At 40.6% G+C, this 20,491-nt stretch overlaps 1 protein-coding gene across 1 annotated transcript in view; it reads right to left on the bottom strand.

The window, feature by feature from the left end:
- The window catches only part of LOC122810833 (voltage-dependent P/Q-type calcium channel subunit alpha-1A-like), an 874,328-nt gene that overhangs the window by 309,560 nt on the left and 544,277 nt on the right, over positions 1-20,491 (bottom strand). Inside the window, exon 7 of the mRNA XM_044082387.1 lies at positions 6,086-6,199. Coding sequence (XP_043938322.1) covers positions 6,086-6,199 — 114 coding nt within the window. The remainder of the gene's footprint in view (positions 1-6,085; positions 6,200-20,491) is intronic.

The raw sequence follows: 20,491 nt of genomic DNA, 5'->3' as shown, positions 1-20,491 counted from the left end.
CTTTGTTCAGATATCTTGCTCTGAGGTTGAGAGGTATGACAAATGTGCCAGGGCCATCACCGTCAGTCAGAGACATTTCAAATTGTGACATACTTGTTGCACCCCACTCCCCCACATAGTGACTCTGGATATGTCCAAGCAAGGCAAGGAGCAGTTATGCAGTGTTAAGTGTGCAGAGTATCCCCCCATCCAAGGTAGACACAAGTACTACAGTGGCTTTTCATCTGTCCTTGATTTTGCAGAATGTTCTGGTTTTCTGTCATATTTTTGTACTGTTGATTTATGCTTCTTCTTATTCAGAAAATGCATGTTGTTGCAGAGCCTGTTGCTCTGTGTTTAAGTAGCAATGCTTTAATGACCATCAGGTAAGCTTGTCTAAGACTGTAAGATGTAAGTAAGCTTTAATAAGCATACTGTTAAAGAATTACCAACACTGAAAGCCTTTTTGTTTTTGCCATGCAGAGAATATTTACATAACTAGACAGCGTACAAGCCTTAAGTATTGAAATGCATATGACAGTATTCATAATAAAGGACAGTATTACAGTATTTTCAGAAGCTCATTACATTTGTTGGAGACTTGCAGTCATCTTTTCAGGCTTTACACATAAACTAAACAGAATGCCAATTTGTCGTGTGTGGTCCATAACCTGTGCAGTAATCCTTTAAGCAATTTATCTTGAGCTTGTTTCTTGTTTGCTGTTCATTTTTTTGCTTTGATCATGTTTTCCCCATGAAACAAGTAGATAGTTGTTGTCAGGCAGTAGGTCTTTTTTGGATAAGAAATATTTTTACAAGTGGGGGTATCACACAAATTGCTACTTTCAGCATGTTACTTGGTACTTTTATAAAGCTGAATATAAATTATAATTAGAACTGTAGTCCAAGGAGAAGTGGTTTGAGTTGAGTGCTGCTTGTTTTTTTTTATAATTGATTTTGACTGGCATTCCAGTAATGTATTTAAAATGTAATTTATTTTTTCATGCCTCGCAACCTTTTTGTTTCCATCTAGATATTAAGTAAAAGCTGTCATGTAGCCAATGCATTGAAATATTTTTTTTTTTCTTCTACAATTCATTTTGTCTTGATTGGACTCTCATAATTACGGTTTGGCAGTGGCACCCAGGGCAGCATATTTAATTAAAGTCCCAGTTTTTGCAGTTTTAGCATAGCTCCACCCCTTTGTAGTTGGTCAAATCACTTCCTGTTGGCCACACCCATTCAGCTGTCTCCTGCAACCCCCATTTTGATTTGAAGTCACCAATCGCCCTTGTTCTCACTGTATTGTCATTGCTTTGCCTGTACTTCTGTTTGCTTCATCAGGGCTGAAACTGAAATTGATCTGCTGTGATCAGGGCTCTACCGCCATTTAACAAAATCAAGAAATACATAAGTAGCTAAATAAATGAGGTACCCAGTACAACACAGTTATAGAATAATAGAGGCAGTACAGACATAATTCAAACAGAAACACACATAATTCAGAATCTGCTGGAATATAAACTGACAAAGTAAAAGGAGGGTAATAGTCACAAATCTATGAAGCATTTATGTAGCTGACTCTAGAAGGAAGCATTTGTGGTGGTAATACTACAGAGTCAACTAGTAATCGTAAGCATAGGAACAAAGGCATGAATAATTTAGAATCTGGTGAAGTGCTAACTCAGAAAATATGCAGAGAGGATGACATTTGCATAACATATAAACTACTAGTTCCAACTGGCACTGGATATTGCTGCGGTATTATCTGCAAAGGAAAGACAGATGAAAAGGCTGAACACATGGACGACAGATGTAGCAAAAGTAGCTGTAAAAGACAATTTGAAAGGCAAGAAAGGCAGGAAGGGTGATTAAAAAAAGAATCATTAAGGTGGTAAGGAATAGGATGACAATGAATATTTTTGAGTGTAGGCACTTTTGCAAGGTAGAGAAAGTATGGGTGGGGTTATACTTTCTCTAATCCAGTGCTGGGTTCAATGTGGGGGGGGGGGGTTACTCAGCTGGATTAATGCATGACTAAAGATGCTGAATAAACATGAATGATACCATCTGTGAGTCGAGGCAAAAAAAGAAAGGCTGAAGTGTAAATAAGTAATGTAACAGCATCAGCAGGAAGGAGAGTTAAGTAATACACCAGCTGCGACATTTACATTACATGTTCATAAAGGAGTTTAAGTATTAGTATTCTGTAAAAACATTACCACTCTGCACTCTGCTTTCAGCAATCCTCTTTGAAGATGGTGACTGTCCATGTTACACATCACTGAAGGCCATCAACATCCCAGGAAAGGTAAAACAGTACAAGGTCTCTTCCTGTTGTGCTAAGAATAGCCCTCGGCAAAGAGTCCAAAAGTCAGGGATTCAGTCCCAACTTACCATATGAATGTCTATGGTGCAGGCGTCCAAGGAAAAACAGCACAGTTGCCTAGGTACTAATTACAAAACAATTCTGGTGTATTGGAAGGTATTTATATGCCTTGTGCTGGTGATGATCAAATCAGCCAAGACATATTAATAGAAGACATTTACTTTTCACGGAATCACTCAATAGGAATGTAGAAATGTTAAGTAAAACAATATGTAATGACAAGGAGAGCTAATGCAGCAGACAAACTTAAATGACAATACCAAGTCACTGACATTAGTACAAGAACTGGGGAATGGAAGGACCTAGTGTCAGTTACTGTTCAATCCCAAGTATCATACAAGCAGCTTACCTGATGGAGGAAACTAGCCCCTTCCAGCCCCCGAAGATATCAGGTAAAGGTTTTAGCAAGACTCTGCTGCAGCAAGCTTGGACATACAAGCTATGAACAGTGAACAGAGGACTTGGATTAATATCTGAATTCTGTTGTGGTGATACAGTGTTCAGACTTACACTGGGTGGACACTGTCATATCTGAACTGCATGTCGCATGTGACAGTGAAGAAAACTGCAATCAGTGTAGTCAAGGCATGGTGGTAAGATAAACCAAACAGCACAAATTAACTCTTGTGGCATCATGCACAAACTTATCTGTCTTTATGGCATTTCTGGCATTTCTCCAGAAAATTCTGGCTTCCATAGCATTTCAATGTTTTTTTTTTTTTTTTTTTTTTGGTGGGGGGACTTTTGACTCCTTACAAATGTTCATCAGGTGCTTCTAGTGGTTTCTCCTTGTTCACTGGATCTATTAAACCCGACTAGCTTCCCACAGACTATCTTCAACCCACAGTCAGGAACAGTGAGGAGACTGGAGCTTCGCAGGGTAGCATCACACTGCTACTGAGGAATGTTTTTGTTCCTAAGTTACCACCCGTTGCACACACTTATCCATTGCAAGCAAGGATGTGCAATAGGATTGTTAGCATACAGTCCTGCCTCTGCAGCAACTCAGCTATAGCCATGTCACCACAAGTAGATTACACCTCACACATCCTCTGCCTCCAATAAGGGTCACCCATGAGGGGCATCCAAGTGCATGCACTCCCCCCCCCCCCCCCCAGGTAGGCATGTTCATCCTCACAGCATGAGTTGTTAAGCAATTGAGCTTCTAATCAAACTAAAGTCGCTTGGGCAGTAGTCAGAGATTTATCCCTCGACATCACCAGTGCAGGCTAGCATTTGAATTTGTATGGATCAGAATATATTTGTGTAACTCAGTAGCGAAGACTAGTTCCTGGAAGAGTGATAACTTCCTATAATTCACAGTAAACATCACATAAAGTAAGACAGCCTTTTTCTGTGATGCTGTAACTCTGGAATTGGGAGTTTCAGCATCATCAAAGTTAATGTAAAGCACAAGATGTTTGAGCCTTGACTCTCCCACTACCAACAAAATTAGAAAAGAAAAATGATGTCAAGTAACACAGTTCTATTTCAGCTGTTGTTGAAGTGCTGGTAGGTATCAAGGGCATTCATTGTGTACAGGACATTTGCTTTGGTTCATAGGGGCGGACAGGCAGGGATAACCCTTTATTTTACTTGTCAGTTCCATGTTAATTACTGCATTTGCTAGACACAGAACAAAGGAATTAGCTGTTCTTTTCTTCAGATTTCTTTGCATCAGAAGAAATCCGTCGTACTGATGCTATTTATTCTTGAGTTTTAAACAAAATGTAATCAGAAGGCCATGCAATGATTCTCCCAATGTGCGGTAACATTTCTAAATAGAAATGAAGGTAGCACTTGCAAGCCCATGTATTTCCAAATGGACCAAAGTAATGTTTTTATACACACATGCTAAATATTAATGTGTCAAATGGAAATGCTGACTGCAGCTTGTGATGGTGGAACACTTCCAGCTAGCTCACTGGCTAAAATGTATAATTAGGCGATGTATTGGTTACTGTTCCTGGTTGGGACACTTGACAAAGAATTTTCACCTGGGTGAAAAAGCCCCTTGTTCATGTGTGACAGAGTAGCATATTTGACTAGCTCCTGCACTGCATTATGTGTATTGCTAAAACCAGAGGTAATGGTGCTGAGTATTTTTGAGTGGTTGTGGGGTAATATGGTATTATGGAACTCTAAATAATGACAACAGATGGATACAGAACAATGTGAAGGTCCAGATGGCAGTTGCATAAGTTAGCTGACAGCAGAATCTCTACAGACAGAATTCTTAGCCATGTGAGCCATGGTTGCAAGTGGGATTCTGCAGTAAATGCATGACTAGTGTTGGAGCTCCCAACTTGGGGGTATACCATGCTTTGCACAAGAAGTGATATGCAACAGCCATATGGATAATGTATGGGACCATATGCATACAGATCAAACTCGGAGTAGCAACTGGACTAAAGTGTACAACAAGATTATGTTTGTAGGTAGAGCTGTTAAGTAACTGTTGTGATTTTGTGTGTGCAAGAGTCACACACTGTTTTCAGATGGCACATGCAACAGACTAAATCTGCATAAAGTCAAGATAACACTGAATTCTGTAAACAGCTCTGAATGAGTTCTGACTGACTGGCTCTGGGTCCAAATAATGTTTGTAAATGCTACTGATAGCTGCCTCTGTAAGCAAAACACAATGCACATCTTCAGATAGAATTCTAGTCACAGCTGTGACTAATTACTGAGCCATGTCTTTGCAACATAAAGCTTGCAGACAGAACTTTACAAATAACATGTTTGTTTATGGAGACCTAAGTAAAACAGCTCTAACTGGCCCTTGGAAGTCACACAATATCTGTGGATGGAATTCTGTGATAAAGTGTTTGTTATATTTGTACCACAGAAGTCTTGCATTAGTGTGATATAACTTAAAATACCAAATTGCTTTGAATACTTCTATAATTTTTAATGGACGTGAATTTATATGACTAATAAAAAAAACAGCAATGAGTCAGAAAAGAAAAGCAGATAATTGGTTAGAACAACTAATTTCTTGTTCTGGTAAAAATCTTGCTGTTATTCTTTGTATTATGTATTTACACCGTAATGAACAAGTTATAAAAAATATGATTTTTTTGTCTCAGCATACTTAATATACATAATGCTGTTACTGATGATATTGTAGCATGCAACAGATGTATTTAAAATATTTGTATTATTTAAGCAACAGCATAATCTGTTTAGGACTTTACTGCTCAGAGCATGATGGACAAAATCATTTGATAATGCTCAAAGCTTCATCTGCTGGCTAACTGCATGGCAAATTCTGAAGCAAAAAGCATTGTGATTCCAGTGATTAAAACACTAATAAAAATTTATGAGCAGTTTATAAGTAGTTGCTTGTGCATATTATAATGAATAAAAGCTTAGTTTGAGAAATATGTATGTTCATAAGTCCTTTAATGGTGAGACATTTTACAGGCCAGTTGGCAAAGAAAAGTAGGGAGTATAATTAAATTATTTGTGTTATTGCAGTGTAATGACACTAGCCAGTCAAACTATTTGCCTTATAGCATTGCAGTAGCAATGCAGTGCCTAAGATTACACACACACACACATATATATATATATATATATATATATATATATATATATATATAGCTATATATATTTATGTTCTTTACTATTACCATGTAAATACATTGTAATTCATGGAACAGAAAATAAAGGGTTTTTCCCAATGAGGTAAGATGATAAAAAGTTGCTCACTTGGTTTTCTGCTGGGAGCCGAGGCATTGAGGCAGCACGCCCAGGCCCATCCATAAGGAGATAGTGTTCACTGTCCGAATACCCATCTTTTCCCATCTCTCTCATCTCTACAGACTGCAAAACAGAGACAGAGTACAGACAAACACTCTACCAGAATGGACAGAACACAAGTGGCTTGGAAACAAAACAGTAACACAAGAAACCATCTCATCTAACACGAGTGAAACTGTACTTGTTTGAGGCTGAACTTCTTCAGCATTCCTGTAAGATTAAACAGCTGTCCAGCACTCCAGAATAATCATCATCTGCACGGGGATTGGTATTCTTTATTTTAATTGGTTAAGGTCTATTCTGCTTGCAGGGTACAAGAATGATCAGAGCCATGCAAAAAGAGAGTGTGCACTGCTGGGATTTGTGTATAGCCACATCACTCAGTGGATCATACAAGTGTATTTTGGGAAGGTGGAAGCTGTTCCACTAAAATGCAGATTGTTGGCTTAGTTTTCATTCCCTTCGTTCCAAAGATCAGAATTTATGAGCATGTCTAGTTCTACATAACAAATAGTATTATTTAAACATTAAGGTTATAACTAGAAAACACTTAAGATGTTTTCAAACAGCATTTAAAATGACACCTCGAATGGCAATTATTCAAAGAATCTTTAAAATATGGAAAACAGGCTCAAATGCTAGGCTGCCGAAACCCTGGTTAAAGCCAGGGTGAAAATCTAAAAATGCAGATGTTAACAACATTCTCTCCCCAGTGTCATGGCCTAGTAAGGCTGATGGCAGAAATAATTAACTTCCTGTAACACAACAGATTATTCAGTATTATTGAACAGAAGTTACTGTTGATAAACTCACACTTTGTGACAACTGTATTAAGTGAAACTAGAATATTCTAGTGCAGACACCCCGCTTTGCTCAAACATAATACTAAGTGCTGTATCAGTACTGCCCCTGCTTTAACTTCAGATATGTCACAACTTCCAGTACTATCTTCACTCTGATGTCAAAGTATGCCTTTCTAAATAAATTCCCCTGTTCTGACCATAAACACAACGTCCCCAATATTGTACACAACTAACCTTAGACATACACTGTGACAGAAAGCATGAGGTGCAGGGTTTTCATACTACCTAGTCCGATAAACGAAGAGAAACTGAATGAATACTTAATTTTAAAGAAAGTGCAATTGTTTCAGGTATACATTTTAAATAAGACACATTTTTACTACATCAGGTGAACTATGAGGGAGTGTATCTGATGTGTCAAAGATTGGATCATCCTCTCTATACATCACAGTTAACACCTTTTTTTCTCAGGTGCTTTCATGTTTGGGGGCATGAGCACCTGATGTCAGCAGATGCACTGATGTAATACGATTTCTGTATGAATGAAATCAAATTCTTGACACTGCCACTTCACCCCAGCCACTGAACAGCCACATTACTAGAAATCAAAAAGTAACAATGAAGACATGTCACCTGTATGGATAATATGGAATATACAAGGAAATACAACTAAGGCTGAATAGAAAGACTGCTCACACATAGGGTGATGGCAACGGTATTAGGGACCAAAACTGGAAGGTTCCTTCACGGATCAACTAATATGGTAACAACACATTTATTGTATCTTACTTTAGGAACTCTGTGTTTAGTCAATGGCTGGCTTGGATCCAGCAGGGTGGAAGTGCAAGCATACCTTTCAACTGTCCAGATTTTCACAGAATGTCCAGACTTTTGCCTCATATTTTGGTCTTTTCTTCATAAAATTTGTGGTTTTCTAGCAAATTACTGAGATTTGAAGTCAATAAATAATATTAAATAATGACAGACATTTGAGTTTCCAACTTTGTGTCCTTCAGAAAATATACAATAATTCAAAACCTGTTATTCTAGCAACTTTCTAAATTCATAGGAGCAATTTTTAAAATCTGTCCATATTTTTGGGCCTTTGTTCCCCCATTACTTCTGGCTTTGTCCAGGTTTCTTGTGCTGAGAGCTTGAGATGTATGGCTTCAGGACAGCTCAGGGGGTAACATCAGAGGGCTGAATTCTGAAGTACAGTTGCACCAAACAAAGTGCATCTCGTACAGTTACAGACAAGACAATGATGATTGGTGAAGGTGTGAAATGAGGAGTAACAGAGACTTCTGAAATACAAACAATTTGAAGCAAATACAAGAAGCATCAATGACCCCAGTAGAGTGGCCTCTGACTGCAGCATTTTTCCAATGAGTGGTTATCCATCTGATGGAAAATGTTATGTAGTTAGTAATCCACTTAGAATGAGTTGCCTTCTGTGCAGGTACACATCTGAGCTTGCAACCTTTGCTTTGGCAAAAGCATGGATGAAACTGCATCATGCTATATGGGAGCCCACTCTGGAAGCCACAGACACCCTTCACCACTTCCTCTTTGATTCCAGACATAGAGATGGAGGAACAAGAAAGCTTTTACAGCGCCTAATCCACTAAGGAGAATTTGCTCATTGTATATAACCTTTCTTGTAATTACTGTATTTGTATTACCTCTTGTTTTAAAAATTGTGAAAAAAGAATTTATGTACTCACCATAACGTTCCATCTGTGTTGTCCATTTTCATTCTTCCTCAACAGTTGGGTTTGAATCCAACCCATGGATCCAACTCAGCCATTATTTTAGCTTGTGGCCATCAAAAAAGTCTTGTGCTCATCCTTACCCATAATGCCCCGACCCCTAACTTACCTCAGATCTTGTTTGCTGGTTGACATAAAGTAGGAAATACTAATATAAAATTCCTGACAGAAGAAGTCATATCTGGGGATCAACACGAAGTACAGTTGTGTCCTTATAAACTCTCATTCTTCCAGAAATCAAATGTGAAAAATGTTGGGGATTGGTGGATGGGGAGTTGAGGAAGAATTAAAATGGACAACACAGATGGAGTGTTATGGTGAGTACATAACTTCTTTATTTGATGTTGTAAATTTTCAGTCATTCCTCAACAGCTGGGACAGAGTCCCCAGCTACCTAAATTCCTGTGTGGGCTCTAAGGAAGGATATTCCTGAGCACAGTTGACCCAAAGGCTGATCTTCCCCTGAAGACCAGATCCAGTTTGTAATATGTAATAAAGGTATGAGGATTGGCCCAGTTTGCAGCAGCACATATGTCATCCATGGAAGCCCTCGACAGAAACACTGAAGATGTAGCAATGGACCTAGTTGAATGGGCTCTTAAAGGTTTTGGTAAGGATAAACCAAACTTATTGTAGACAAATGATATACAATCTGTCAGCCATCTGGTTAAAGTTACCTTTGCAATTGATATATCCAATTTAGAGTCTGCAAAGGAGACAAATAATTGATCCATCTTTCTAATTTCTTTTGTTCTGTGTAAGTAGAAATGTAATTGTCTGTGAACGTCCAATAAGTGCAACATACACTCAAATTTGTTTGCAAATTTAGGAAAGAAAACTGGCAGATTAATGGACTGCTTGATGTTAGATTCTGGCACCACATTAGGAAGGAAAGAAGGACTGGTTTCCCTATGAAAAATCAAGTGGGTAGGTTTAGAAGACAATGCTTGAAGTTCTGAAATTCTTCTAGCAGAGGTGATAGCCACCAGAAAAATAGTCTTCCAGGTCACTTAAGATCACATTTTGCTGCTGGTTCAAACTGGGAATGAATCAAGGCCTGCAGTACCACATTTAAGTTCATGGGGGAGTTGGATCGTTATAAGGAGGTCTCAAAAGAAGGGTACCTCTCAAGAAGGCCTTGCAATGTTTAGACGAAGCCAAGGTGGAGTTTTCAAATCCAATATGAAATTTAGGGATGGCTACTAATTGAACCCTAATGGTCAAAGAGCTAGCTCCTTCATGAAAAATTGTAGCCAAAAACTTAAGGACACCTTGCACAAGGTCTGAAAAGGGGTCAATATGTTTCTGAAGTGTCCAAAACACAACCCGTTTCCATTTACTTCTGTAAAGTTTTCTTGTAGAAGGTTTATGGGAAGATAAAAGTATATGATGCACAGGGGAAGACAGCATAGTTGTCTGGCTATTAAAGGAAGTGGAGAAACCACGCTGTTAGCTTGAGGTTTGAGATATCTGGATGAATCATGACTGTCAGGTGAGACAGGATGTCTGATCCATAATCCAAAGTGGGTAAATTAGTTGAAGCCAAAGATATGGGAACCAAATCTGTCAAGGCCAGTAAGTTGCAATGAAGATGACTTTGCTCTTCAACCAGAAAGCTTTCTGCAGAAATTTGGGAATCAAGGGAGTCAAGGGATAAGCATAGAGGAGACTGTGCAGTATAGCATCTCTCAGTGATTGCTCTGGAGGGGAGATTGGGGCAAAGAAGCTGCTGCACTTGTTGTTTAGGGGAGATGCAAAGAGACTGCAGCAAGGCTGGCCCCATTGGTGAAAAATCATTTCTGCCACATTTATGTTGAGAGACCACTCATGAGGTAATAGAATGGACCTGCTCAATTTGTCTGCTGTCACGCTGGACTTCCCTGGAATGTGCATTGCTATCAGAAACCGATTTGATGAGATCACTCATTACCACACTAAGAGGGCTTCTTGACACAAGGGGTAAGACCTGGTTCCTCCTTGCCTGATGTACAAAACTACTGACATACTGTCTGTATCGCAATGGTCCTGAAAGGGAGAGAGTCTTAGAAGGCCTGCAGTGCTAAGAACACTGCTCTCATTTTCAGGACATTGATATGCATGTTGGCCTCTTTGGGGGACCAAGTGCCTTGGACTGTTTTCAAAGGGTGCATTGATGAACAGGGACTTGAAGGTTCTGCAAAATCACATAAGTTCATCCAGGCATGCCTCCTGATGGAAATGCCTGAACCCGCAACTCCTGAGGTACCTTCAGCTGCATAACAGATAAGCCTCATGGACGAATTAGAAATAGATTGCAGGGTAGCCAACTGTAAGGCCACAGAAGCCTGAGTCTCAGCAGTACTGGTCACAGAAAAGGAGTTTGACAGTTCCTTTATCAAGTCCCTTTGTAGTCTTGTAAAGTGTGCCAGGTAGTTCACTGACCTGAGGGCAAAAGTCGCTGAAGAATACACACACTTCTCAAATCTATCCAAAGCCCTATACTCCCTGTTAGGGGGATGGACAGAGGAACTCTGCTTAATACGTTCCTTCTTAGTGGCTGCAGGCATGACCATAGCATCTACGGGCACTCTCTTGCTCCAAAACTCACTTCCAACAGGTGGTGCCAGAATCCAATCTGGTCTTTTGAGGATTGGCTCAGCTGTATCAGGCTCCTTCCTTGCCCATCTAGAGATCAAGGCAATGATCTCATTGGCATGTGGAGTTACCCAGGATGTGTAGACGGGCCAGCCCCAAAGGCCTCCAGGAATACTGATTCCTTTGGAGAAAGGTTGTCTGTGGAGCAGCCACCCCTCTGGTTAAGATGACTCCAGAAGACTTCAGCTGGTAAACTTGGGGAACCTTCCCCCTTTATCAAAATTAGTATCTTCTGTGATTGACTCCTGAGGGGAGTCTAAGTGCCTCATCTTGCACTTCCTCTCCCTAGGGACTTTCTAGGTGGCACGCTCCAGAGAAGTATTGGAAGAGATAGAAATACCCTGCTGGGTAACCTGGAGACTTTGGGCTGGCTGTCCCTATGGCATAGAATGATGACATTCAAGGATAAGAGACACACAGGATTCAGAGGAAAGATCCAAGGGGGTAGAAGCCATCCATTCTGCCAAGGCAGAGAAAACTCTCTTCACCACATCAAAGACAGAACACTCAGGAAAGAAGGAAGCCAGTGGAGCCGAGAAGCCATGCTTCCAGTAAGTCAGCTCCCTCTGCCCCAAAGGCAGTCCACCCGAGGCAGAAGTTGGAGTTGAGCTGTCCACTGCCAAGGCTCTGAGGGGAAGAGATGGCTCCAAATACTTTGGAGTCGACTCTAATGCCTCGGATCTGTCAGGGATGCTTTGGGTCTGAGAGTCATCCAGCTATGTAAATGTCAGAACCGATGCACTCAGAGATATCTTCAAAGCTAAAGATACCAACATCTTTGGATCCGATCCAGACTGACCCAGAAGGTTCAGATCCAGGGGCTCTGAAACAATAGTTCTGATCACAGAAGGAGTTGATATTGGTGGAGCAGTAGAAACACGGGCTTCCTGACCCAAAAGGGTAGTAGCTGGAAGAACTCTCATCTGTATCTGCACTGAGAGAAATTTCCTCATCATTCTGTCCACATCAGCCTGGGTCAGATTTCTGGAAGAACAAGAAGAAGCCACCAATGGAGACCTAGAGTACCAGCGTGATTCAATGTAAGGGGAAGGTACTTTTGAGGGTACCGGGTCCAAAGATGGGGAAAACCTTTTCCTAGGCAAAGGCCTCTAATCCAAAGAGCTAGGATCTGAGGAAGCCTTTGTCAACTCCGAAGCTGGCTGAGCAGGAGCAGTTTTTGGATCTGACCTATGCTTCTTCTTTGGTGGCTCTGTGTTAGTTTCTTAGGAGGGAGTTGAGGACTCTGAAGGCCTGAAAGACTTGGATGAAGGCTCATTTGTCTTGGATTTGGGGATTGAGCCCAGGAAATAGCTTCTGAAAAGGATGAGGGAAATAATCCTTTCAAAATTAATTTATTCTTCCTGTCTGCCACTGTTCGCAGATTAAAAGATTTGCAGATAGAACAGTCTATCTGAAGATAGTCTGGGCCCAAACAATAAACGCACAAATTGTGAGCATCTGATAGAGGCAACTTCTGCCCACATTTCTGGCAATTCTTATAGGCAGAAGGGCCTTTTTCAGACATTTTGAAAATAGAAATAAGAAATAATTAGTTTTTTTTGTTTTGTTTTAAACTATTAAAGATAGAGATATAGAAAGAAATTACCAACAATGGTAATTCAAGCTACACCAAGAACAGTATAAGATGGAAAGAAAAGTAATACCAGCTATGGTTAAAAAGAGTACACCAAAGAAAATTAAAAAGGGAGGATTTATAAATATTACACTGTAAAAAGTTAAAGGGAGCAAAAAAGGAGAAATAAACTTATTTCTAATCTTAAATGCTCGAGAGCTCAAGGTGTCCAAACACGAAAGAGGCAAACACAATCTGGGGTATGTTAGGGCTGGTGCTTTATGGGTAAGGGAGGAGCTTAAGAGTTTTTTAGTGGCCATGAGATAAAATAACAGCTGAGTCAGATCTGAGGGTCAGATCTGAACCCAACTGTTGAGAAATGAATGAAAACTGATAACATCAGATCTTATTTTTCTCACTGAGGCTGTAGCCACAATTGTCAGTTTTCATCCATGCACTTCCTGTCAGCACTTAAAATAAGTTCAACTTGCCAAATATCAACATCTGTTTTATTGGCAGATTTTGGTTGGCAAAACAAATGGTTGACAGATGTGCAAGAACAACAATCCCAGGGGTTGGGGAATATGCCCCTTCTCCTGGGATTGTGCGAGCTCAGAGTTGGCATATAATTAGCAGAGAGTGTGTGTGTGTGGGGGGGGGGGGGTGTATATGCAGGACAGCTCACTCTCCTGCAAAAATAAACAGTGTTTCCAAGCTTGTATGTCTGATGTTATGATTGGAGCATACAAAATTACCTGTCCACATCTCAAGCTTCGATTTTTTTTTTTTTTTTAATTAAAACTTCAAACATCTGTCATACTACTAAAATAGTTTGAATCACAAAGATTCAAACACACATTCCAGTTCAAATCACAAACTTGAAAGAACACACAATCTGTTCTTTTGAAGGCGGGCAAGCCCTCCTGCACCCTACACCCCCCAGCTAATTTTATAGACTAATTCCAAGATCACACTATATTGGAGAAAAGGCATATTCCCACTGTACTGCAATCTCGCACTGAAAAAAGCCAGTACATTTCAATCAGCTGATTTTTGATCAGTTGCACCACCTTTTTTTCAGTTCAAAAAGTTGCCTCTTTGATGAGTTGAATGGAACTTGTATAGATATACAGATATATAGATATAGATATATACGAGTTCATCCAAGTTCACCAGCTTTGCATTCTTTTCATTATGTTGACAGGAAAGCTGATTTGACTTTCTGTAACATTTCATCCTTGTGATGCTGCTGTGGTTGATACCTGAAACTGCATTTGATATCTTTATGCACAAGAATCTATCAACTACAATTGTCTTCCTGCTACAGAGGCAGACTATAAGCTTCTTCTTCTAACATCTGCAGATGTCTGGTGTTGGTGGGGGTTTGGGCTATTCATAGGGGCATCTCAGTGGATCAGTGGTTCAACTAATGGACTCAGATCTGACTCGGATCTGTCCTCAGCACCTTCGAATGTGTGGATCCACAGCACTGACTACTCTCCTACCCATAATCTCTTTCTTACACCCTCTGAGTACCTCAGATCGAGTTTGCTACCTAAAGGAACAGAGTAACTCTTAAACATATTCTCTAAAAATAAAATAATGGCAGCACTAGTTTTACATACATACATGACTATTTCAAATTCAGAATGCAAAACTCCTAGAATACCACCCATTCTTCAAGGTGCCAAAGGCAAAAATTTGGAAAGGGGAAAGAGGGAGGGATGTTGAACCAGACAAAAACAGGACAACACGGATCTATTGTTATGGTGAGTACATCCCTTTCATGCTACTCTGCTCTCTAGGTGGCCTCATTGAAGGATATTCCTGAGTATAGCAGAGCCAAAAGTTCATCAATTTCTGGATTGTACATCCAGTTTATAATGACACACAAATGTGTGAACTGTAGACCATGTGGCAGCAGCACACATTTTATCAACTGGCATATTTCTTTAAAAAACTACTGAAGTCACCACTGACCTATTGGAATGAGCTATAGTTTTTTGGGTAAATGTAAACCCAGTTTATCATAAACAAACAAAATGCAATTTGACCACCATCTAGAAAGATTAGCCTCAGATACACCACAGCCTAACTTAGCTTTGGAAAAAGCCACAAAAATCTGATTTTCTGTAGCTTTTTCTTCTAAGAAGATAATCAAGCAAATGCGAGGTACATTCTCCTTCATTCAAATATTCTGGGAAGAATACCACCAAATTAATAGATTGGTTAATGTTGGATTCGGATGCCACTTTAGTGATAAAATAAGGGTTTGGTTTCAAGAAAACTCTGTCTTTGTGAAAAAAACAGCTTTGGAGGTTTCAAGAAAGGGCCTATAATTCTGAAATTCATTTGGCTGAAGTAACTGCTACCAGGAAGATTGTTTACCAAGTTAAAATCTTAATATCTAATGAATGTGCTGGTTCAAATGGAGATTTTGTGAGTGCTTGTAACATTAGTATGACATCCCAAAGGAGAATGGGGTCCCTTACTGAAGGTCTAAGAAGAAATGTTTCTCTAAGAAAAGCCTTTGAAACTCTCAGTGATGCTCTAGGTTTGTAGTTATGACCAATATAAAAATTAAATCTTGGCACCATTTGCACTTTTAAACTGGAGAAGCTAGAGGCTTTACTGAACAATCCTGAAAGAAAGTCCAATATATATGGCAGAGGAGCTGAAAAGGAATACAATCCCTTGTCTATGGTCCAGAATGAAAGTCTTTTCCACTTACTTCTATACAGTTTCCTGGTACTAGCTTTCTAAGAAGTTGTCAGGATGGGTACTACTTTTTCTGAGAACCTGGAATCTCTGGCAATAGTTATAATTGGAGAAACTAAGCAGTTAGGTTCAGGGTGTCCAGGACCAGGACAGGATACGCGGAAGAATAGGATAGAAGATCAAGTCTGTAAGCCAGTGTCCAAGAAGGACTTATTAGATGAGACCATAGAAATAGGAACTTAATCTCTCAGGACCAAGAAGGGGTAATGAGAATCTTTTTCTCCTTCCACCTCCTAGCTTTCTGAATACATTTTATGATTAAGGGAAAAGGGGAAAAGAGTAAAGAAGCCCTAGGGCCAAGTGTGGACAAAGAGTCCCTCAGTGATTGACCCTGTGGAAGGATGACAGCAAAGTAACTGATGTATTTGTTGTTACGGTGGGAAGCAAACAGGTCACAGCAAGGTTGGCCCCACTGGCAAAAAATTTAGTTTGCCACTGATCGACTGGCAAAAAATTTAGTCTGCCACTGATCGATTGAGAGACCTCTCATGAGGCCAAATAATGTTTCTGCTTAGCCTATCTGCTAGCACACTGGAAATCTCCAGAATGTGCACTGCTATAACAGAGTAGCAGAAATATACTGCCCATTCCCACACTGTCATTGCTTCCCAACATAGAGGATAAGATCTGGTCTGCCATTCTTGTTTATGCACCAGGCTACTGACATATTTTCTGTCTGAAGTGAAATCACATATTCTGGAACAGAGTCTTGAAATGACTGCAGTACTAAAAGGACTGCTCTCATTTCCAGAACACTGATGTTGGTCTCTAACATTGTCCATGTATGTTGAACAGTCTTCCTTATGTAATGCCCCCTCACCCTAAAAGGGAAGCGTGTATGGTGACCACTGCTAATGGAGGTGAATGACAAAGAGGGCAACCTCTTTAAAGAAGGGGGAGGATATCCACCAGCTGACATGTGTCTTGCATACTGGAGTAAGCTTGATCAGGTACTCAATAGGTGATGTAACAGTGACTACTGGAATGACAACATCTACTGAAGGATTTCATATAGAAATGGAAGATGGGTATCAAAGTGATCATAGAATCCATGAGACCTAGAAGCTTTAGAATTAGATGTGCTAACGGAGAAGGGTGATGGTAATGGTGAAGATTGTTTAATGAAACTTTGGGAAGTGAGAGGATGCCTGAGGACTGGAGAAAAAGTGTTTTGGTACCGATTTTTAAGAATAAGGGTGATGTGCAGAGTTGTAGTAACTACAGAGGGATAAAACTGATCAGTCACAGCATAAAGATATGGGAAAGAGTAGTGGAAGCTAGGCTAAGAAGGGAGGTGATGATTAGTGATCAGCAGTATGGTTTCATGCCAGGAAAGAGCACTACAGATGTGATGTTTGCTCTGAGAGTGTTGATGGAGAAGTACAGAGAAGGTCAGAAGGAGTTGCATTGTGTCTTTATGGCCTTAAAGAAAGCATATGACAGGGTGCCTAGAGAGGAGTTGTAGTATTGTTTGAGGAAGTCGGGGGTGTCAGAGAAGTATGTAAGAGTGGTACAGGATATGTACAAAGGTAGTGTGACAATGGCTTGGTCTGCGGTGGAAGTGACAGATGCGTTTAAGGTGGAGGTGGGATTACATCAAGGATCAGCTCTGAGCCCTTTCTTATTTGTAATGGTGACGGACAGGTTGACAGACGAGATCAGACAGGAGTCCCCGTGAACTATGATGTTTGCAGATGACATTGTGATCTGTAGTGATAGTAGAGAACAGGTTGAGGAGACCCTGGAGAGGTGGAAATATGCTCTAGAGAGGAGAGGAGAGGAATGAAGGTCAGCAGGACTAAGACAGAATATATGTGTGTGAATGAGCGAGAGGTTAGAGGAATGGTGAGGATGTAGGGATTAGAGTTGGAGAAGGTGGATGAGTTTAAATACTTGGGATCAACAGTTCCGAGTAATGGCAAGTATGGAAGAGAGGTGAAGAAGAGAGGACAGACAGGGAAGAGTGGGTAGAGAAGAGTGTCAACAGTGATTTGTGACAGACGAGTACCAGTAAGAGTGAAAAGGAAGGTCTACAAGAGGGTAGTGAGACCAGCTATGTTATATGGGTTGTAGACAGTGGCATTGACAAAAAGGCAGGAGTCAGAGCTGGACGTGGCAGACTTAAAGATGTTAAGATTTGCACTGGGTGTGATGAAGGTAGACAGGATTAGGAATAAGTATATTAGAGGGTCAGCCCAGGTTGGACAGTTTAGAGGCAAAGCCAGAGGCAAGATTGCTTTGGTTTGGACATGTGCTGAGGAGAGATGCTGGGTATATTGGGAAAAGGATGCTATGGATGGAGCTACCAGTTAAGAGAAAAAGAGGAATGCCTAAGATAAGGTTTATGGGTGTGGTGAGAGAGGACATGCAGGTGGTTGGTGTGACAGAGCAAAATCCAGAGGACAGGAAGAAATGGAAATGGATAATCCGCTGTGGTGATCCCCAACGGGAACAGCCGAAAGAAAAAGAAGAAGAATGGAGAAGGGTGGGATAAGGATTGGGTGACTACTTTCTGAAGATTCAGAACTCTGGGAAGGGGGGAAATAGAAAAACTTTCTGACTTATGGTATCCAGACGGCATCCAAAGAATTCTATGGACTGTATGGGAGTCAATTGACTCTTTGAGAGATTTACAGTGATCCCTAGATAGTGAAGTAACTGCAGTAAAGTGTCCCTTTTTTGAGTAAGTAGATTCTTGGTTGGAGCACTTAGGAGCCAACTGTCCAAATATGGGAAACCTGGAACCATTGCAGCCTGAAATAGGCTATGACTACTGCCATGCATTTGCTGAATACCTGGAGGCTGTGGTGAGCCCAAACAGCAGAGCCCTGAACTGATATTGCTTGGCTTCAAGCCTAATATTGAACAACATCCTTGATTGCTTGCGTATTTTCACATAACAATAAGCATCCTGGATATCTATAGAGCACATCCAGTCATCCTTCCTGAGAAGATGTACAATGGACTGAACCATGACCATCCAGAACTTTGTCTGCTTTACAGACAGGATTAAGTGACTGAGGTCCAGTATGGGTTAGGCCCCCTGTTTTCTTCCGCAGTAAAAGGAATCTAGAGTAGACACCAGAGTCTTGTTGGTCTGGCAAGACCTGGTGGATGGCTCTTTTGTCTAGCAGTTTTTTGACTTCTGCTATTATGGATTCCAATTGATGAGGTGGCACTTGGGAAATCCTTTTCCTTAGCTGTGGAGGGTAAAGCAAGGGAATGGTGTATCCCCTGGTGATTACCCACAGCACCCAAAAATCTACAGTGATGGCTCTCCAGGTTTGTGGGTACAGGGATAAGTGCCACCTGACTGCCTCAAGAAAGCAACAGCCAGGCAAACCTTCAGGATTTCTCCAAAAAGGGTTAGTGAAATCATTGGTTTTGCAGACCTCCTCTTCCTCTAAGCTAATGTCCATTAAAGTTATTCCCCTTTGCCTCAGGAGGGTTTGTCCAAAGAAGCCGTCTTGTGAAAACCTTGAGATTTTCTGAACCACATCTTCCTTCCTCCTCTTTGATTCCTGGAAAAGGTTCTTTGAGAAACTTAGAAGCAGATTCTCACTGCAGGCAGGATCTTACCATCCTGTTCACTTCTAGTTAGTGTGCCTTTAACCTTGGGTCCAAAAAGAGTAGAACCATCAAAGGGAACATTAATGAAAGATGTCTTAAAGACTTCCGCAAAATCACACAACCACATCTAGGCATGGTAATGAATTTCTTTGCCTGTGCCTGCTGCTCTTGACATTTCATCAGCTGTATTTGAAATCAGTCACATGGAAACACTGGAAAGAGATGTAAGGTTAGATAGCTGGAATTCCACTTTATTTTGGATATCTTTCAATAAGTTATGTTAGAGAGAAAAGGTAAGCCTTTTGGCCAAGTCTTTATGAAAAATGTGTGACATTAGTCATGTAGTTCAGTTCTCTAAGTGAAATGGTTGCTGAAGTAAAAGTCCATTTTCCAAATACATCCATAGCCCTTGATTTCCCATTAGGGGAATGAAAAGATGTACTCTTTTCATAAAGCTCCTTCATAGTGGCTGCTGCTATGAGCATAGCATCCAGTGGGGAACCTTTACTCCAGTGTGTCCTATCCTTGGGGTCAGCTAAGATTTTGTCTGCATTCTTTGGAAAGGGCTCCACAGTGTCAGGGTCCTTCCAGGCTCTTTGAGCTACCAAGTCAATAAGGGCATCAGGAGGAGGAACCACTCAGATAGTAGAAGAGTCAGCACAAAAGCCTCCAGGAACATAGATTCATCAAGGGAAGGTGTGCCAGTGGAAAAACCCACCTTCTGTCACATTAATTATAGCGTTTTGCCAAAAGTGACGTCTCCAAAGGGGGATCTAGGAGTACCATCTCCTTCATCCAAATCTGTTTCTTCTGTGACAGATTTGATTGATGAATCTAAATGCCTCCATTTACATGCCTCTTTCTTACTGATCTAACATTGGGGCACATCAAACAACTGATCCAAATCAGACTGGAAACTTAAAGTGAGTACTTCCCCAGGATGTTTGGGAGCTGACTGTCACTGACAATAAGAAAGAATGGAGGTCGATGCAGAAAAAGAAAGATGTTGGGATAGATCCAAATGGGAAGGAAGCAGCTTTTCTCTTGAAAAGAGAGCTATCTCAATGGCCTCAAACTCTAAGCCTGTGATCAGAACCGAGAAGGATCCCTGAGGATTTGGAGCCAAAAACCCTTCTTCAATGCTGACCTGACCCTCAAGCTGACATCTGAGTCGAGCTATCTACAGCCAAGGCTCTGAGAGACAGAAATGGTTCCAACAATTTCAAAG

Source organism: Protopterus annectens, chromosome 9.part0 (genome assembly GCF_019279795.1).
Source record: "Protopterus annectens isolate FY-2018-M chromosome 9.part0, PAN1.0, whole genome shotgun sequence".
Lineage (NCBI taxonomy): Eukaryota > Metazoa > Chordata > Ceratodontiformes > Protopteridae > Protopterus > Protopterus annectens.
The sequence above is the reverse complement of the archived record's forward strand: the minus strand, read 5'-3'. Positions and strand labels throughout refer to the sequence as shown.